At 34.8% G+C, this 16367-nt stretch overlaps 1 protein-coding gene across 1 annotated transcript in view; it reads right to left on the minus strand.

Moving 5' to 3' along the window:
• Positions 1-16367, minus strand: part of dsx (doublesex) — a 306001-nt gene that overhangs the window by 24365 nt on the left and 265269 nt on the right. Inside the window, exon 3 of the mRNA XM_074178092.1 lies at positions 389-532. Within this exon, the coding sequence (XP_074034193.1) occupies positions 389-532 (144 nt within the window). The remainder of the gene's footprint in view (positions 1-388; positions 533-16367) is intronic.

A 16367-nucleotide genomic window follows, 5' to 3' on the forward strand; every position in this document is an offset into this window, starting at 1 on the left:
ACTACTTTTTTATCTTTGATACTCATGGATTGAGTTTTCTGTCTCCTTTATAGATGGATAAATCTTTGTAAGATCTAACTATTTTTTTTAATTTTCAGAAAAAAAGGACAAATACTGTTAGCAATCGTAATCGGTTGAACTCGCGGTCGAGGTTTTGTTTGGAACAAGGCAATCTGAAAAAATAATATTGGTTGTCATATATAATCAAGGACAGAGGACACATCTCGTTCAATAGTCAATGTCGAAGCTTGGCTCTGCAATGGACTGCCTTAGGTATCCTTGTTCATCTTTGAAATTCGTCGATTGAGTCTTCTATCATTCTCATAGAATTATCATAGAATATCACTTCATCATCACAAAATAAGTATTGAAGTTATAATATAATTACCTTCTTCTATTCGACTCCAAGCATCGTCCTGGTTTTCTTTGGCATATTTCAAAATAACGTCTACCAATGAAATCATTCTCCACGGCAACTGAAATTTGTCCTTTATTCGCTGGCATATATTGAGGAGGATTTCCGCGGCTTGACCTGAGAAAAATGAAAATGATGTTATATTTTTATAGACTATGAGGATTGTCAATTACATTCACAATTAGGTATCTGCCTCCATAGAATTTTAGAAAATTCAGCTTCGTTCTTCAGTTGCATATGATGATTAAGTATAGAATATTACTGAAGTTGTTTCCTACTACCTCGACATGTGTTTCGTTTAAACTCGGTGTGATCTTCCTGTTGAAGATGATCACTTGGTGATCGAAACACGTGTCGAGGTGTCGGTTTGGTGTTGGAAAAAAAACAGTAATATTCAGTATTACACCAAAGGTTCCAAATAGTGTATCACAAATGATGATTGAATGATGAAAGTTTCACAGAAATAGGAATCCAAACCCTTGTACAAAAAAAAAATTTACTAAACATATAACAGTTGTTATCGAAATTTAGTGACAATCAATATTTACTACAATTGCAGTTGGTAGCAGTCGCCTTTCCAAGGTTACATAGCACATATGTGCTTTCCATCTGTTGGTTGATTTTAGACATTTTTGGACGAATTCAATACATTTTGAATAATTTCATGAAAGTTTTGTGTATAGTGTTTTATATAATTATTCATTATTTCATCTTAAGGCTGCGCTTGCATTACCTTTGACATGCTTTCATTTATACTACTTGAAAATCATTTGTGACATAGCCAAACTCATGGCCCCCATTGCCTTTTTTTTGTAAAAATAATTTTGTGTTTTGTTAATAATATTATGGTAAAGAGAGGAGGATAGCCTTTGCTAACTAGTTAGCAACAAAGCCCTGAAGTTATTTGGGATAGCAGCAAAAGTCCGAGTGTATTTTTATAACTAACTATATAATGATTTTCGGGAAAGAAAGGTTGTGACTTTCCACTTACCCTCTTTCCCAAAAATTGATGTCTCTCAAAAATATACTACTAGTATATTTTGAATATACTAGTTGTTGCTCGCGGCTTCAGCTGCGTAGAATTTGGTTTGTCACATTAAGTTTCGTGATAGACCATTTTAAACCAATAGTTACAAATTTATTTATTAACCCATAATTTCAGTTTTCCAACTTCAAAACTGACGAAATTCAATACAATCTTTGATCTCCTTTTTTTCTCCCTTGGTGGTGAACATTCCTGATTCCCTTCCTTGATGCTTATTTACACTATGCAAAGAAACTATCTGCAATATTTCAAGATTCTAGGTTCAGTAGCTTAGGCTGTACGTTAATATAAGAGCGGGCGACAGCTATTAATTTATATTTTTACTTCTAAAATACAGTAACTTAATAAAAATGCAAATTGCATTGAGTTATGAATAGCTCCGAGAATCGAATAATGTTACCTCTAGAAAATTCGTGAAACTAACAGAAATGTCAACGACATCTGCCCTCCGCGTCTGTCTGCATTTGGCTAGATTTCTTGGCGATAGCGCTTAATTGTTTAGACCGCCCTTCTACCCCCGCGCATCGTCGTCTTACAGTAGACGCGACGCGTAATGGCTTACCGCGTTACGAAAAATTAATCTTATCGTGATAACTTTCAAACAATTTGTCCAAATTCGCAGACTTTTATTTAAAACTATTCAAGATAAACAATATTACGGAACATAATCTGCATGTAACTCCAACGGTATAGCCAGCATGTAACTCCAACGGTATAGCCAGTGCACGTAGGGAGCAAGAATTTTTCCGACTTACTCAATACTGAGCGGATTTAGAGGAAACTATACGTAAATATAGATTATATATCAGAATGACATATAGGCTACAATTTACAAAGGTTTTGTGTAATTTTGGTCATAATAGAACGATAACGATAATACCGTTGGAATTACATGCAGATAATCTGCTTAAATCTGTTCAAATCTGTTTTTCCGTTAACCAGCTGTCGCACCTCTACGAACGACAACCCTCAGAAGTCGAAACTTGTGCGAGCTAAGGATTAACGAGGTCTTACCTTTTAACGTGTGATTGAACCACCGACCAACACGGCAGTCAATTCGAGTGAGTGAACAAAGCACCCACGCCGAACCGCTTGGCTACCGAACGTAAGATTGCTTATCTTGAATGATTTTAAATACCCACGTCTTATGTGGTAGCCACTATATGCAAAATACTGAGCCATAAAAAAAATCAATTAGATCATTTTTTTAGAATGCAAATACTAGAATATCTGTCAAATTTTTGTAAAAATTAATACAATTGTCGTTTGAAGTATTCAATATAGATAAACTATGTCTTTAACACTAAGTAGTTTGGATGAATCGTCCGATAAAATTGACTTCACGCAACGCAGTAAGCGCCTACTGTAAGACGACGAGGAACGATGCGCGGGGTAGAGGAGCGGTTTGAACAATGAAGTGCGATAGCCGAGAAAACGACTCGAACGCGGGTAGACGCTTGAGGGCATACGTTGTTGATGTTTGTGTTAGTTTTGCGAATTTGTTCATAGGTAACATAATTCGATTCTTGAAGCTATTCATTACTTAGTTCAGTTGGCATATTTACTCAGTTACTGTATTTTTATAAAGCAAAAATATAAATTAATAGCTGTTGCCTGCTCTTATATTAACGTACAACCGAAGCTACTGAACCTAGAATATTGAAATATGCAGGTAGGTTCTTTGTATAGGGGTTCAAAGATTGTTTTGAATGTCATTAGTTTTGATGTTGGAAACCTGAAGTTTTGGGTTTATACAAATATATTGTAACTATTTGTTCAAAATAGTCTGTCACGAAACTTGATGTGACCAACCGAATTCTACGCAGGCGAAGCCGCAGGCAACAACTAGTATATCCATTTTAATAATTCGGACTTCCATTGTCTAATATGATTTAAATTGATTTGAAATTCCTGAAAGAATCTGTAAAAAATTAAAAAAAAGATTAGCTGAAAAATAACAATAATATTAAGCAAAAAAACTTGTAATTTCAGTTTTTTTGCACTTTGAAATGCAAGAATTACAAATCTCTGATTCTCCTCTGAAGCAATACTGATTTTTACAGTACAAATTTTCTTGTTTGCTCTATTTGTTAACTAAGGTAATTCATGGAATTCCCATTTACTTTGAAATTATTATTGGATGAATCACATTGATTCTTTTGATTGGGTATGAGTTCACATTTCGAAGAAGCTAATATCCCATTTACGAACTTTGACAGTATTATTGGATGAATCAGATTGATTTTTTTGATTGGGTATGAGTTTATACGTTTCGAAGAAGCTGATATTCTTGAGTAGCGAAAAAATGCAATACCTCTTTTAATTTCATACCGTAGAGTGTTATTGTTGGGTTTCAGCCAGTTAAAGAAAGCTACTAATGATCCGGTTTATTAGGAATCACATGTTAAAAAGTAAGATCTCCTTAGACCTTAGCTCGTACAAGTTATAACTTTTGAGAGTTATCGTTCATATTGCTATTGAAGTTGGTGTATTGAATATCATTTTGACCTTCAGATATATTTGAAATACTATCATAGGAATGGAATACAATAAGTGCCAAGCCGCATGTATGTTGAGGTCTAATTAATACCTGAAAATAAAACAAAATCAATCGGAATATGTAAGACGTTGTCCAACTACTATCAACTCCTGCTGCACCCATTCTTAATGCTTCTATGGTATGAATGGTACAATTTCTCCAGAATTACTCTCAAATGGTGTAATCTAGGTATTGTCACTTGATGTTTTCCTTCAATATTATTGATAGTCACTTTCAGAGCTCTCAATGAATTCCACACTCCTTTTCTGGTCCAGCTTTTATTGATCGGTATAACCTAGATTGATTCCATATTCCAACTTTGAATTATATTGCACCTCCCACTCATTATGTTCGAGTTTCTTTTTGGTTTTCATTGCTGTTGTTACTAGCAACTTTTCGCCAAACTTATCATTGTTAGCTTTCACTTTATTTCAAATTTCAATTTCGGTATTCGATCAGCCTTCTGCTTTTCTTCAAGTGATTGATTTTGTAAGTATCCAGTGTTGTGTTCTTTACAATCAGCATCCAATGGAGTTATTCGGGACCTCCTTGTTCAAGTCTTTTTGGAGCTTTGTACTAAAACCACTTTAGAAAATGAACATGAGATGAAGGAAAGGAGAGCGATGAGAAACTCATAATATCGAAAGCAGCAGGATAGGTGTAATTCTACTGGTAATTCATTATAAAACTGCTCAATAATCATTTACCATTTTTTGTCAAATGTCAACATCTACACTGGGGCTGAAATGATTCGTTATATTGGTCCTTTTCGAAAGTTTTGTTCGTTTCAATGTCATGTGTTTTTTCAGCTCCATATGTCAATAAATATTTTTTACTGTGTCGTGGTATATACTGATCGATAGAAAATTTTGCACACTATACATTGATGCTGTTCATGTTCTTTCCAAATTTTATTGTTTTGCCTCTTTTCAGTTCATCACTATATGAAGTCGTTGAACAATTTTCGGCCAATTTTTCTCTAAGAATTCAAATTGAATCAAAGCGCTGCCAAAGCATTTACCAGACATTTGACTATAATGATATCAATACATATCAAATTTCAGAGATTTTAGCCTCGAAGTTGAGCCTAAAGTAGTCAACCTACAGTATTTATGCAGTTTTTGATGGTTTGAATCGTATTGGAAAGGTCAGCAAACTCGAGAAGTGAGTGCCCTACGATTCTAAAGATCGAGGACAGAAATAGAGCAAATAAAGATTATGGTTACTCTTTGGTGATCAGCGGCACTAGTGAACAGAAAAGATCCAATTCTTCTTCACGAAAACGCCGGTCTATATGTTTCGCGGAATAAAGAATACAACGCATGCTAAGGAAAATATTCGACTTATGTAACTTTGCCAGGGGTTGCCATCAAGGGGAAGTACTATCTCTCATTCTGTGGTCGCTCCTGATGGATAGCCTGCTTGATGCCCTCAATAGAAGAAAAGTAGATCGGCAAGCTTATGCAGATGACCTTGTCATCTTGGCAAGGTCCACGTCAGGAAGGGTAGCTTGTAATATCCTCCACAGCACGTTGGACATTGTTCACAGTTGGTGCCTGAAGGATCACATGCCCGTCAACCCCAGCAAAAGTGTGATGATCCCCTTCACCAGGATGAGAAAACTGGACGATCCAACCCTACTTTCCCTCAATGGTGAGGTCATACCATTTGGTTATGGCCCCAAACAAATCCATTGGATTTGTGTGATGGTTGTCAGACCAATGATCACTTATAGTGCAATTGCCTGGTGACCGAAGGCTTTACAGAAAACGGCCCAGGCGAAGCTCTCTGGCTTACAGAAACAGGCTTGTCTGGCCATCAGTGGTGCCATCAGTACTATACCGTCAGCGGCCATAAAGATTCTTTCAGATCTACCTCCTATCCACATTTTTTTGGAGAGAGACACTAGATGGACAGCATAAAGACTTGTGCACATTGCCAATTGCACAAATCAATTTAATTCAGAGTGCAACAGACTTTTGGTTGGTCACAGCATGCCTCTAACTGTCAACTACGGAATGCCTTATAAAGTACTGTTTCCGAGTAGAGAAGACTGGATCCTCAAGTGAAAATTTAAACTATTAAATCGTGTGCGGAGAGATTGGAATAATCCAACCTCATACACAAGTCAATAAAAATATTCTCTGACAATCAAGTGGCGTTGAAAGCTTTTGGCACCTACCGAGTAACGTCTGAATTAGTAGCAAATTGCCAAAAACGACTCTCCTCGATAGGAAGACTTAACATATTGTCTCTGGTCTAGATTTCTGGTCATACTGGCCTGTAAGGCAATGAGGCTGCTGACTCCCTTGCAAAGGAGGGTGCTGCAAGCAGCTTCATTGGGCCAGAACATGTCACTGTTATCGATTTAGGCTTTGCCAAACAAAGATTGAACACCTGGATGGCAAGAAGATTCATAGACTTCTGGCAGAATATTCCAGGATTGGCTGACTTCAAGGCGTTTATTCACCCTTCGAAGCTTGATACAAAACTGTTGTAATAATAGGAATAGGAATAGGAATAGGATTAGGAATAGGAATAGGAATAGGAATAGGAATAGGAATAGGAATAGGAATAGGAATAGGAATAGGAATAGGAATAGGAATAGGAATAGGAATAGGAATAGGAATAGGAATAGGAATAGGAATAGGAATAGGAATAGGAATAGGAATAGGAATAGGAATAGGAATAGGAATAGGAATAGGAATAGGAATAGGAATAGGAATAGGAATAGGAATAGGAATAGGAATAGGAATAGGAATAGGAATAGGAATAGGAATAGGAATAGGAATAGGAATAGGAATAGGAATAGGAATAGGAATAGGAATAGGAATAGGAATAGGAATAGGAATAGGAATAGGAATAGGAATAGGAAGGAATAGGAATAGGAATAGGAATAGGAATAGGAATAGGAATAGGAATAGGAATAGGAATAGGAATAGGAATAGGAATAGGAATAGGAATAGGAATAGGAATAGGAATAGGAATAGGAATAGGAATAGGAATAGGAATAGGAATAGGAATAGGAATAGGAGTAGGAGTAGGAGTAGGAGTAGGAGTAGGAATAGGAATAGGAATAGGAATAGGAATAGGAATAGGAATAGGAATAGGAATAGGAATAGGAATAGGAATAGGAATAGGAATAGGAATAGGAATAGGAATAGGAATAGGAATAGGAATAGGAATAGGAATAGGAATAGGAATAGGAATAGGAATAGGGATAGGGATAGGGATAGGGATAGGAATAGGAATAGGAATAGGAATAGGAATAGGAATAGGAATAGGAATAGGAATAGGAATAGGAATAGGAATAGGAATAGGAATAGGAATAGGAATAGGAATAGGAATAGGAATAGGAATAGGAATAGGAATAGGAATAGGAATAGGAATAGGAATAGGAATAGGAATAGGAATAGGAATAGGAATAGGAATAGGAATAGGAATAGGAATAGGAATAGGAATAGGAATAGGAATAGGAATAGGAATAGGAATAGGAATAGGAATAGGAATGAACTACAGGCTTTGTTACAGATCACTCTCATTTGAATCATCATATGCAGAGGCTCGGACTGTTGGAAGACAGTGTGTGTCGCCTCTGTTGAGAAAATGATGAAACAGCAGAGCACATACTTTGTACCTGCCCCGCTGGGGACTGAATCAGATTTTTCGAGTTCGGCAGAGCTGTACTCTCATCATCTGACCTGAAAGGCCACTCACCATACAAACTAATCGGCTTCGTTAGGAAGCTGGGTTTATTTGGTCGGGTGTTAATAGGTGTGAGCCACAATAAACCCTTGCGGATTGCGGTGTAGGGTAGAATAGACCCACTCACTTTGGACCTAATCTAATTCAACCTACCTTGGCAGAAGTGCACTGATTCAAATTATACTCAGTTCCATTAATTTGAATAAGTATTCACTGAGATATTACAATTCGAAGTAGACTCATGAACACGGATAAAACTCTTTGAACAACCTTTACTTCCATATGAATATTGAATAACGAAAAAACCCTTTCGAAACAAATACTTCCATATTAACTTCGAATTAAATGAACATCACTTTTTCCCATTCATTTTGTACTACTAACATTCGTTACGGAATTGAAACAGATTTCATAGGAACGTCACACAATGTGATATACAAAAAAATATTGAAATAAAATATCAATAACATGTAACATCCTCATTCTCAATGGTGCAACAGTAAAAATTTTACAATATTTTGGTTTTTTACATGTCCATCATAAAGCAAAATGTAGAATACTCAAAAACAAAAAGAAAGAAACTAAACACAATGAAAACCATTCATGATATGTAGAGCATACACTGAAGTTTCTTGTCAGATACAAACTGGAAAAAAAACCTTTCATACAAGATCATATTTTTCTCTTCCGTTGACATGAGGTTGTAATGTTACGGAAGAAATTAGATGTTTGACATGTAATTTTATTCAAAAAGTTGCCGATAAGGTGACAAGTGTCTTATTCCGAAACTCCAATGTACACTATTGAGGATGCTAGTGTTCCATATGAGTGACATTTTATGCCAATACTATTTCATGTGTCATATTTTGGTTCCTATGGATGATATATGTTTCAATTTGTAGTAAAAACTGGATGGCAATGAGTGATTTTTGTGTCAGTGAATTTTTATGTGAAAGTAGTCATTAAAAATTTTTTTTTTATTTGTATAATAAAAGCTATACAATCTCTGCATATTATGATAAAGAATTATTATTTCAGTTGTTTTCTCTATTTCATTCTTTGGAAGTTTTGTTTCTTATAGTGAGTTTATGAAGAACTGAAACTGGACTATTTCATTCTTCATAACTAATCAAAACGAAAATTTGCGAAAACTTTTTGTCAATTTGTAAACGAATGTAGCATATTATCTAATTTGTACAATTTCGGGAGACGTAAAATGTATTTATTATATTCACATATTCACTTCCGATTTACAGTTATTTTATATTTAATTTTTCATTTTATTCAATCATTTCATTTTATTCACAATTCATCAGTCTTTTTTTGGGCTGGTAAATAAAATCCTGCTCCCAAACAATTTTATTCCACCACTAATTTATTTTTCTACACTTATTAGAACCGTGAAAATACCATACTGAAAAAAAAATCAAAAAATTTTTTTTGCAATAGGAGCATTTTCAGGAAATCCGTTAGATTTGTATCAACATTACATATATTTTGATGAAAAATTTGAAGTAAAACTTTATATGTTTTTTCACCACTCATATTTGTAACTAACGTTATTGCAGCTTAGTCCTATAAGGAAATTTTCCAACTACGTATTACAAAAAACTGCAGTAACGTTAGATGCAAATAAAAGTGGTGAAAAAACATAGAAAATTTTGACAAAATGGTTGAGGCTAATTGTGGCACATGTTGTAAATGGGATGGATTCTTATTATTTTATCGTTTTGAAAATAGGTTTTTGACTTTTCTCGTAATGACTTTCTATTAATCTTTCAACAACTGAACAACTGCATACCAAACAAATCATAAAACAAAATTATTCATACAAGGAGAGAAAATATTTACATCAAAATAAACTAATAAACAATTCCAACAGCACATGGGAAGGTCTATTTTTCATCTTTTATCATGATCTCCTACCACGTAGTAACGGTTACATACATCAACATATTTTGAAGTATTCAGCAATTTCTAATAGAAATTATGGAGTCAACAGTCAAAGGCGAATATTTTGGCCAACTTCATTTGCATCAAGGTATGGTGTTGACCTGTTTTACCATTTCAATGCGAAGTATGGTGGCCTACATTCCTTCCATTTTGAAGATTGCGTGAATAGATAGAGATGGACCACTAGATCATATAGGTATTGTCATCAAGTATCTAATATGATCATTGCTCACATTCTAGCTAATCCGAGAACTTTCTGCTCGAGAGCCTGAATCTTCAGTTTATCGCATGTCAAAGTACAGTTTCCAATGGTGTATCTATTATAACTATTTTTGCAAATACATACTCATTGAAAATGCATTACACATGAATGATAACTTAAAACTTGTGGTGGTCAAACAATTATATTTAACCTCGACATTGGCAATGAATTCCGTCATAAAAATAAAAAAGACTGTTGAATATGTTTTGTAGAAAACAGTGGCGTATTTGAATGTATTTACTAATACTATCGAAAAATGAAGGTAGGTGAGAATTTTCATATCTTCAGTTGATATGCGACAATAATATCTTCATGAAACCTGATGGAAATGCCGATTAGGGGTATCAGTCTCCTAGTAGAATTCAATACTACGAAAAGCACAGTAATAGTTTTTCCTCAATGAATGTAAATTTGACAGAACTGGGTGTTAAACTGGTTACTTACGTTTTTCGCAACAGTCACGTTACTATAATAGCAGAGGTAGCTTATCAGAAATTTGCAAGACTATTTGAAACCAGAAACTTTTAGTAGGTACTTTATAATGCCGTAATTTTATTTAATATTGTTCTATTGAATTCATTTCCGCTTCTTACCCCGAAGCTGCTAGATTCTACCTAGAAAAGCATCTTCCTCCAATTGGAGACCCGAACATTATAAGCAACCTTCATAGCCTGTACCAGAAAAGAATGGATAGGGACTTGGCTGTTTTCGATGGAAACTCACGAGAACTGTTCGATTTCACCGAGAGCTTTATGTATCAGAAATTCGTGGCAATCTATAGTTGCATATCGCATAGCGGAATTCAACTTAAACACTTCGAACTATACTTTTCAACACATCTTCCATTTGGTGATTAAACTGGTTGAACTATGCATTAAACTTTCTGAAACTATTTTTCCAAACTAATATAATCTATGACGGTTTGTTAGTGCAGTATCAGAAATTCGTGGCAATCTATAGTTGCATATCGCATAGCGGAATTCAACTTAAACACTTCGAACTATACTTTTCAACACATCTTCCATTTGGAGATTGAACTGGTTGAACTATGCATTAAACTTTCTGAAACTATTTTTCCAAACTAATATAATCTATGACGGTTTGTTAGTGCAGTTTCATAAAAAAAATACTATTTTCTATACATCTTTCTGAGTCCTTTGATCGATCTTGCCATATATCCGGGTATCTTTTATTCATGTCATCATTCTTGTTTGCTTTTGTTTGATGTTCTTAACTTCCGCACCAAAAATAGCATCCTTATAAATCATATGATGTTTTTTACTAGCTTTTATTTAACTCGCAATTTTTGTACATATGTTAGTTCGGCTCGAACCTTGCAATCCAATTTTGAAGCAGTTATCATCAACCGATTGAGATAAAATTTCGACTGCACATTTAGTTTGGACGACAATACGTGAGTGAGCTAGGAGACACATCTAAAATGCCAGACCATCACCAAACGTGGGGAGCCTAAAGCATTGAAGAGAAAGCTCTTTGTAATGTAGTCCACTCAAAATTGCTTTACGGTGCTTTTCGCCGGACAAGTGGCTGCGAAAACATAGATGATGTGGAGCACACCCTCTTCTCATGCATCAGATGGGAATGAAGGCGATAAGAATAACAAAAAAATACCGAAACCATCTTTGATGCAACAAACATGATGACAACGTCCCTCATTCCAAGAAAAAAAGATGGCAAATAGCATATAAAACCATGATAGAAAACATGGAATTTGAAGAAGAAGAGGTCAGGGCGAGGAGATGAAAAATTTGGAACAGTAAGACCAATTGTACGGGGTACAATGTGAGTTAGCAGGTGAGAGAAGAAGGGGTTTTCTCTGGGTATACAGGACTTGCGCCAACCAGCCTGGGAGTCCCTGGACTGTCGTGTGAAGGAAGAATTTTTCATGGCGCTACAAAAGTTTTTCCCCTCTGAGCCAAATGCCAGCTATCCCTGAAGCAAAGTCTAACGAAGTTATCGGAGAATAGCACAGGAAGCGGTTGAGGAGAAAAAAATTGTATGCACCCACACGATTTAGGTATCAGATGAGAAAGTTTGCTGAGCAGGATAAAAAAAATTAACATGTCACTCTAAATCCCATGTGACGTACCACCGAAGGCGACGGGTTAGTTTTCATGCACCACTATGATATAGGTGTCAAATGAAAGAGTTGGCTGAAAAGTATATGGAAAAGTATATGGAAATGAAATTTCACTTTCGTGAAATGGGTATCAAATGAAAAAACATCTTTCAAAGAGTTATAATTTGACAAAGGTTAGGGATAGTTTGATGAGCGATAATTATATAATATTGAATTAGTTATTAGTAAATTACATTTTGACGTTTGAGCTCACATATACCATCTCTAGTTGAGTTCCACAATTAATTTGACATGAAAGCTTGTCACAGGATTCACCTATGTGGAATACAAAATATAACTTGGTAGTGATATAAGTAATAAAAAATATGTTTTTTTCACAAAATGAGCAAATCTCGCAAAAATCTTTCATGTCACATGGATTGTGTAATGTGATGTAATTTGATTCAATTCGAAGTTAATTTTTTGTTTAGAGCTGACAAATGAATGCTTGTATTTGAAAATATGTTTCACTAATAATTCATATCTGAATGTAACTAACTACACAGGTGAATATGCACGGAGGAATTTTTAATACTCAATATCAAAGATGCATTGAATATAGCAGACAAACGAGTTCGACGGCCAAGCATGTCAAATGCTATCCAAAATAATATCTCCGATGACTAAATTTTATTATTTATCATATTATCAAGAAATAACATCATTTCATGTTATTTCTATTAAGTACTTTTCTTGGTTTTTCATATTTTGTCTTCAATCGAGGACCGCCTGCCTAGTACTGACGATGCCCAATAGACTGAAACAGCTGTCTACCGGTGGCTCTTAAATTGAAATCAATATGGGAATGATCAGAATGGTACTTATTTATTGATTTTTTTATTTTCATGGAATTATTTTCCAGCAGCTTGACTGCATTAACCTTTCATCTACAAAAAGCATTTGAAACTTTATATCTTCTATTAATTATCTGCGAGCGCTTTCGACAGTTGGTAGTACTGTCATCTTCTGGCACTCCTCAAACTGAACTGGTCATCCTATTGTCTGTCTCTTCATACGGACAGATCGTCTTAACTCAGGTATTTCAGGTACTTTAGGTAAATTTGCCTGTATTTGTTCTGCATCAGGTATTCTTCTTCGTGTTAGATCTTCTCTAGGAATATGTATGGTTTTGTTTAATATATTGAATGTGAGATCTTATTGTGTTTTGATTTGTACTTGTTCCTCGATAAGTGATTTATGACTGTTGAATTTATGGATGTTCAAGTTTTCCCAAATGTCCATGCGGTTTCCCTTGTTGATTTGTTTTATTAGTTTTATGTTCTCTGGTGGGGGGAAATTATGTTTGTTTATTATGGCGTGTGTTGCAAGGTTTGATTTATATACTGTTGGATTTATGTATCCCTTTTTGTGCTCATTGTACCTTTGGATCGGTTTTTTCTTGGTTTGGCCGATATAGAATTTGTTGCAGTCCGAGAATTGTATACTGTATATCCCGTTTTGGTCTTTGTCTTCCTCTTTTTCATAGTTGTTTATTTTTTGTGTTATCTTCGTGTTCGACTTGTATGTGATGTTGATATTCAGTGGTTTGAAGATGTTTGTTAGTTTTTTGGTTTGGTGTCCTACGTACGTAAATCCTGTCCATCGTTGTGTTGTTTTGTCTGTTGGGGCGACTTGATCCTTGTTCTGTATTTTTTGTTTGATTCTGTTTTCTAGTTTATCTATTGTCTTTTGGGTGTATCCGTTTCGTTCGCTATTTGGTATATGATTTTCCGTTCTTTGTTTCGGGCTTCATTGCTGAGTGGTATCCTTAACATTCTATATATGAATGCGTTATAGGCAGCCATTTTGCGTGATGGTGGATGGTTTGAACTTGCGGGTATGATGGAGCTTGTTTGTGTAGGTTTCCTGTATATTGCCATTTGAAATTGTGTTTTGTTGTGGTTATATCCTATAGTTATGTCCAGGTAGTTAAATTTCGAGTTGTGTTCTTCCTCAATGCTGAAACATAGTTTTTGATTTATTTCGTTAATTTCTTTTGTTATTTCTTCTATTCTTATTCCATTGTTTTGTGATATGTACAGTCCATCGTCAACGTATCTGAACCATTCTCCTTTTTCATCATGTATTTTTATTACTGTTAAGATTTTCTCATCTATGGTTTGCAGGTATATTTCGAATATAATGCTAGATAGTGGGGATCCCTTCGCTAGTCCATCTGTTTGTTTATAAATTTTCCCTTCAGATTCGAAATAATTTTGATTAGGTATTTTATTTAGACTGTGTTCCATTTGGTTAATGTAGGTTTTGTCTATGTTTTGGTGTTTTAGTTTCTCAGATATGATGTTTATACTTTCGTTGACTGGTATGTTGGAGTACATGTTTTTTATGTCGAACGAGAACAGTTTAGTGTTCGGACTGACATTTGTCATAGAGATTCTGTCTGTGAGTTCCATTGAATTTTTGATGCTGTGGTCGTTGTTCCTGTTGATTTTGTTTTTCAGTTCGTCGGCTATGTTTTTTGAAATTTTGTATGAAGGTGCTCTGGTGAAATTGATAACCGGTCTTATAGGTTTATTTTCCCTATGTATCTTTATCTGTGCGTTGAGTTTTGGTGCTTTTGGGTTGTTGACTGTGTATCTGTTCAATGCTTTGTTGTTAAAGATCTGTTTGTTGGATTTTATTAGGCTATCAATTTGTCTTTCATATTTTGTGGTTGGATCGTGATTCATCGTGCTAAAATCGTTTTCCGTTATATATTTGTTCACTTTCATACTTAATTCCTGTTTTTCAATAATAACTGTGGCGTCACTTTTGTCGGCTTTAACTGCTGTGAGGTTGTTGGAGATCAACTTCTTTTTTATTGATTTGATGGCTTTCGTGATTGCTGGTTTCTCCGGAGTTTTTTCTGGTTTTTTGATTATTTGTTTCAGCGTGTTGATATCTTCTGATCTGATTTCGTCTACTTTTGATGCTTCTACTTGGTTCAAAGCCATATCTGTGTCTACAATTAGGTTCTCAATGGTTTGTGGCGTGATTTTTTGGTATGGACTGACTTTTGGACCTAGTTCAAGTGTTTGTATTTCTATGAACTTTTAGCGCGGTACTTGATTTTTTCATATATTTGTTGCCCTTTATTCTGCTCCACAGAATTTATGATTTCATACCTATATATTGTTTTTTGCAGTCATTGCATGGAATGCTATATATCAGATTGGATTTTTTAAATTGCGGATCTCTACTTTTGAGAATGGTGTAATATTGTTTTAGAGTGTTGTATGCTTTGAAGCTGACGTCGAAATTGTGTTTAATATTACTATATGTTACAAAAAGGATTTGAAGCTTTATAACTCCTATTTATTCAAATGTGAGCACTTTCGACAGCTGGTCGTGCTATCATCATTAAGACTCTACTCAAACCGAACGTGTCAACCTCTTTCATGCGGTCCGAACGCCTTAGTGCAGGTATTACACAAAACAATACACACTACTAGAAACAGTAAACCTAGAGAAGATCTAACACAAATAATATTACCTGTTGTAACCCAAATACAGGCAAATTTACCTAAAGTACCTGAAGTACCTGCAGTAAGGCGTTCGGACAGCATAAAAGGACAAACAAGAGGAAGTTTGAAAATGAATATTGATTTGATTTGATGTTTGAAAATGAATGTTGCTTTGATGTTTAATTGCATTATTCATCAGCTCTATTCAACACATCCTTCATAGGATTTCTTTAACTTATAAATAATAAAACATAAATCCTACATGAGAAGTTTCGTCTTTCAGTTCTATACCGTGTCGTGAAGCCATGAAAATAGAAGTATTCGAAACGAATATATTCAGCAATGAAACCAAATAATTCGGCCGAATACAAATAGTGAAAATAGATGCCGAATACCGAATACCAAACGAATATTCAGCGCATCACTACTTTTATCCAAATAAGATTTTAAACCATCTAAAATATTATGATTTGTTCGAAACTAAGCTAAGCAAAAACTTTGCAAACCATATGGAACTACTTTGAATCTGTATAAGACTCCACCTATTGAAAATGCTGAAAAACTTCAACTATTTGAATGAAGTGCAATCAAACAAGAATTATGTTTCAAATTTAGTTTTGAAAAAAATCTGCGATACAGTGATTCATCCAGTGATTGTATATTTGCTTTGTATTGAGGCGTATACTTATTTATATTCCTCGCATCTAGGCAAAATCTTAGTTCCTGAATATATTTCTTAACACCTACGATAGGATTTATGAATTTCAAATCACATCTTTCAATGATATATACCTTGATCTAAGATTTTTGTAATTTCTTCATTTACTTCTATTTCTTCAGAAAT

The sequence above is a fragment of the Leptinotarsa decemlineata genome, unplaced genomic scaffold (assembly GCF_025532065.1).
Source record: "Leptinotarsa decemlineata unplaced genomic scaffold, Ldec_3_MD MMD2_tig00003348_RagTag_RagTag, whole genome shotgun sequence".
In the NCBI taxonomy this organism is placed as follows: domain Eukaryota; kingdom Metazoa; phylum Arthropoda; class Insecta; order Coleoptera; family Chrysomelidae; genus Leptinotarsa; species Leptinotarsa decemlineata.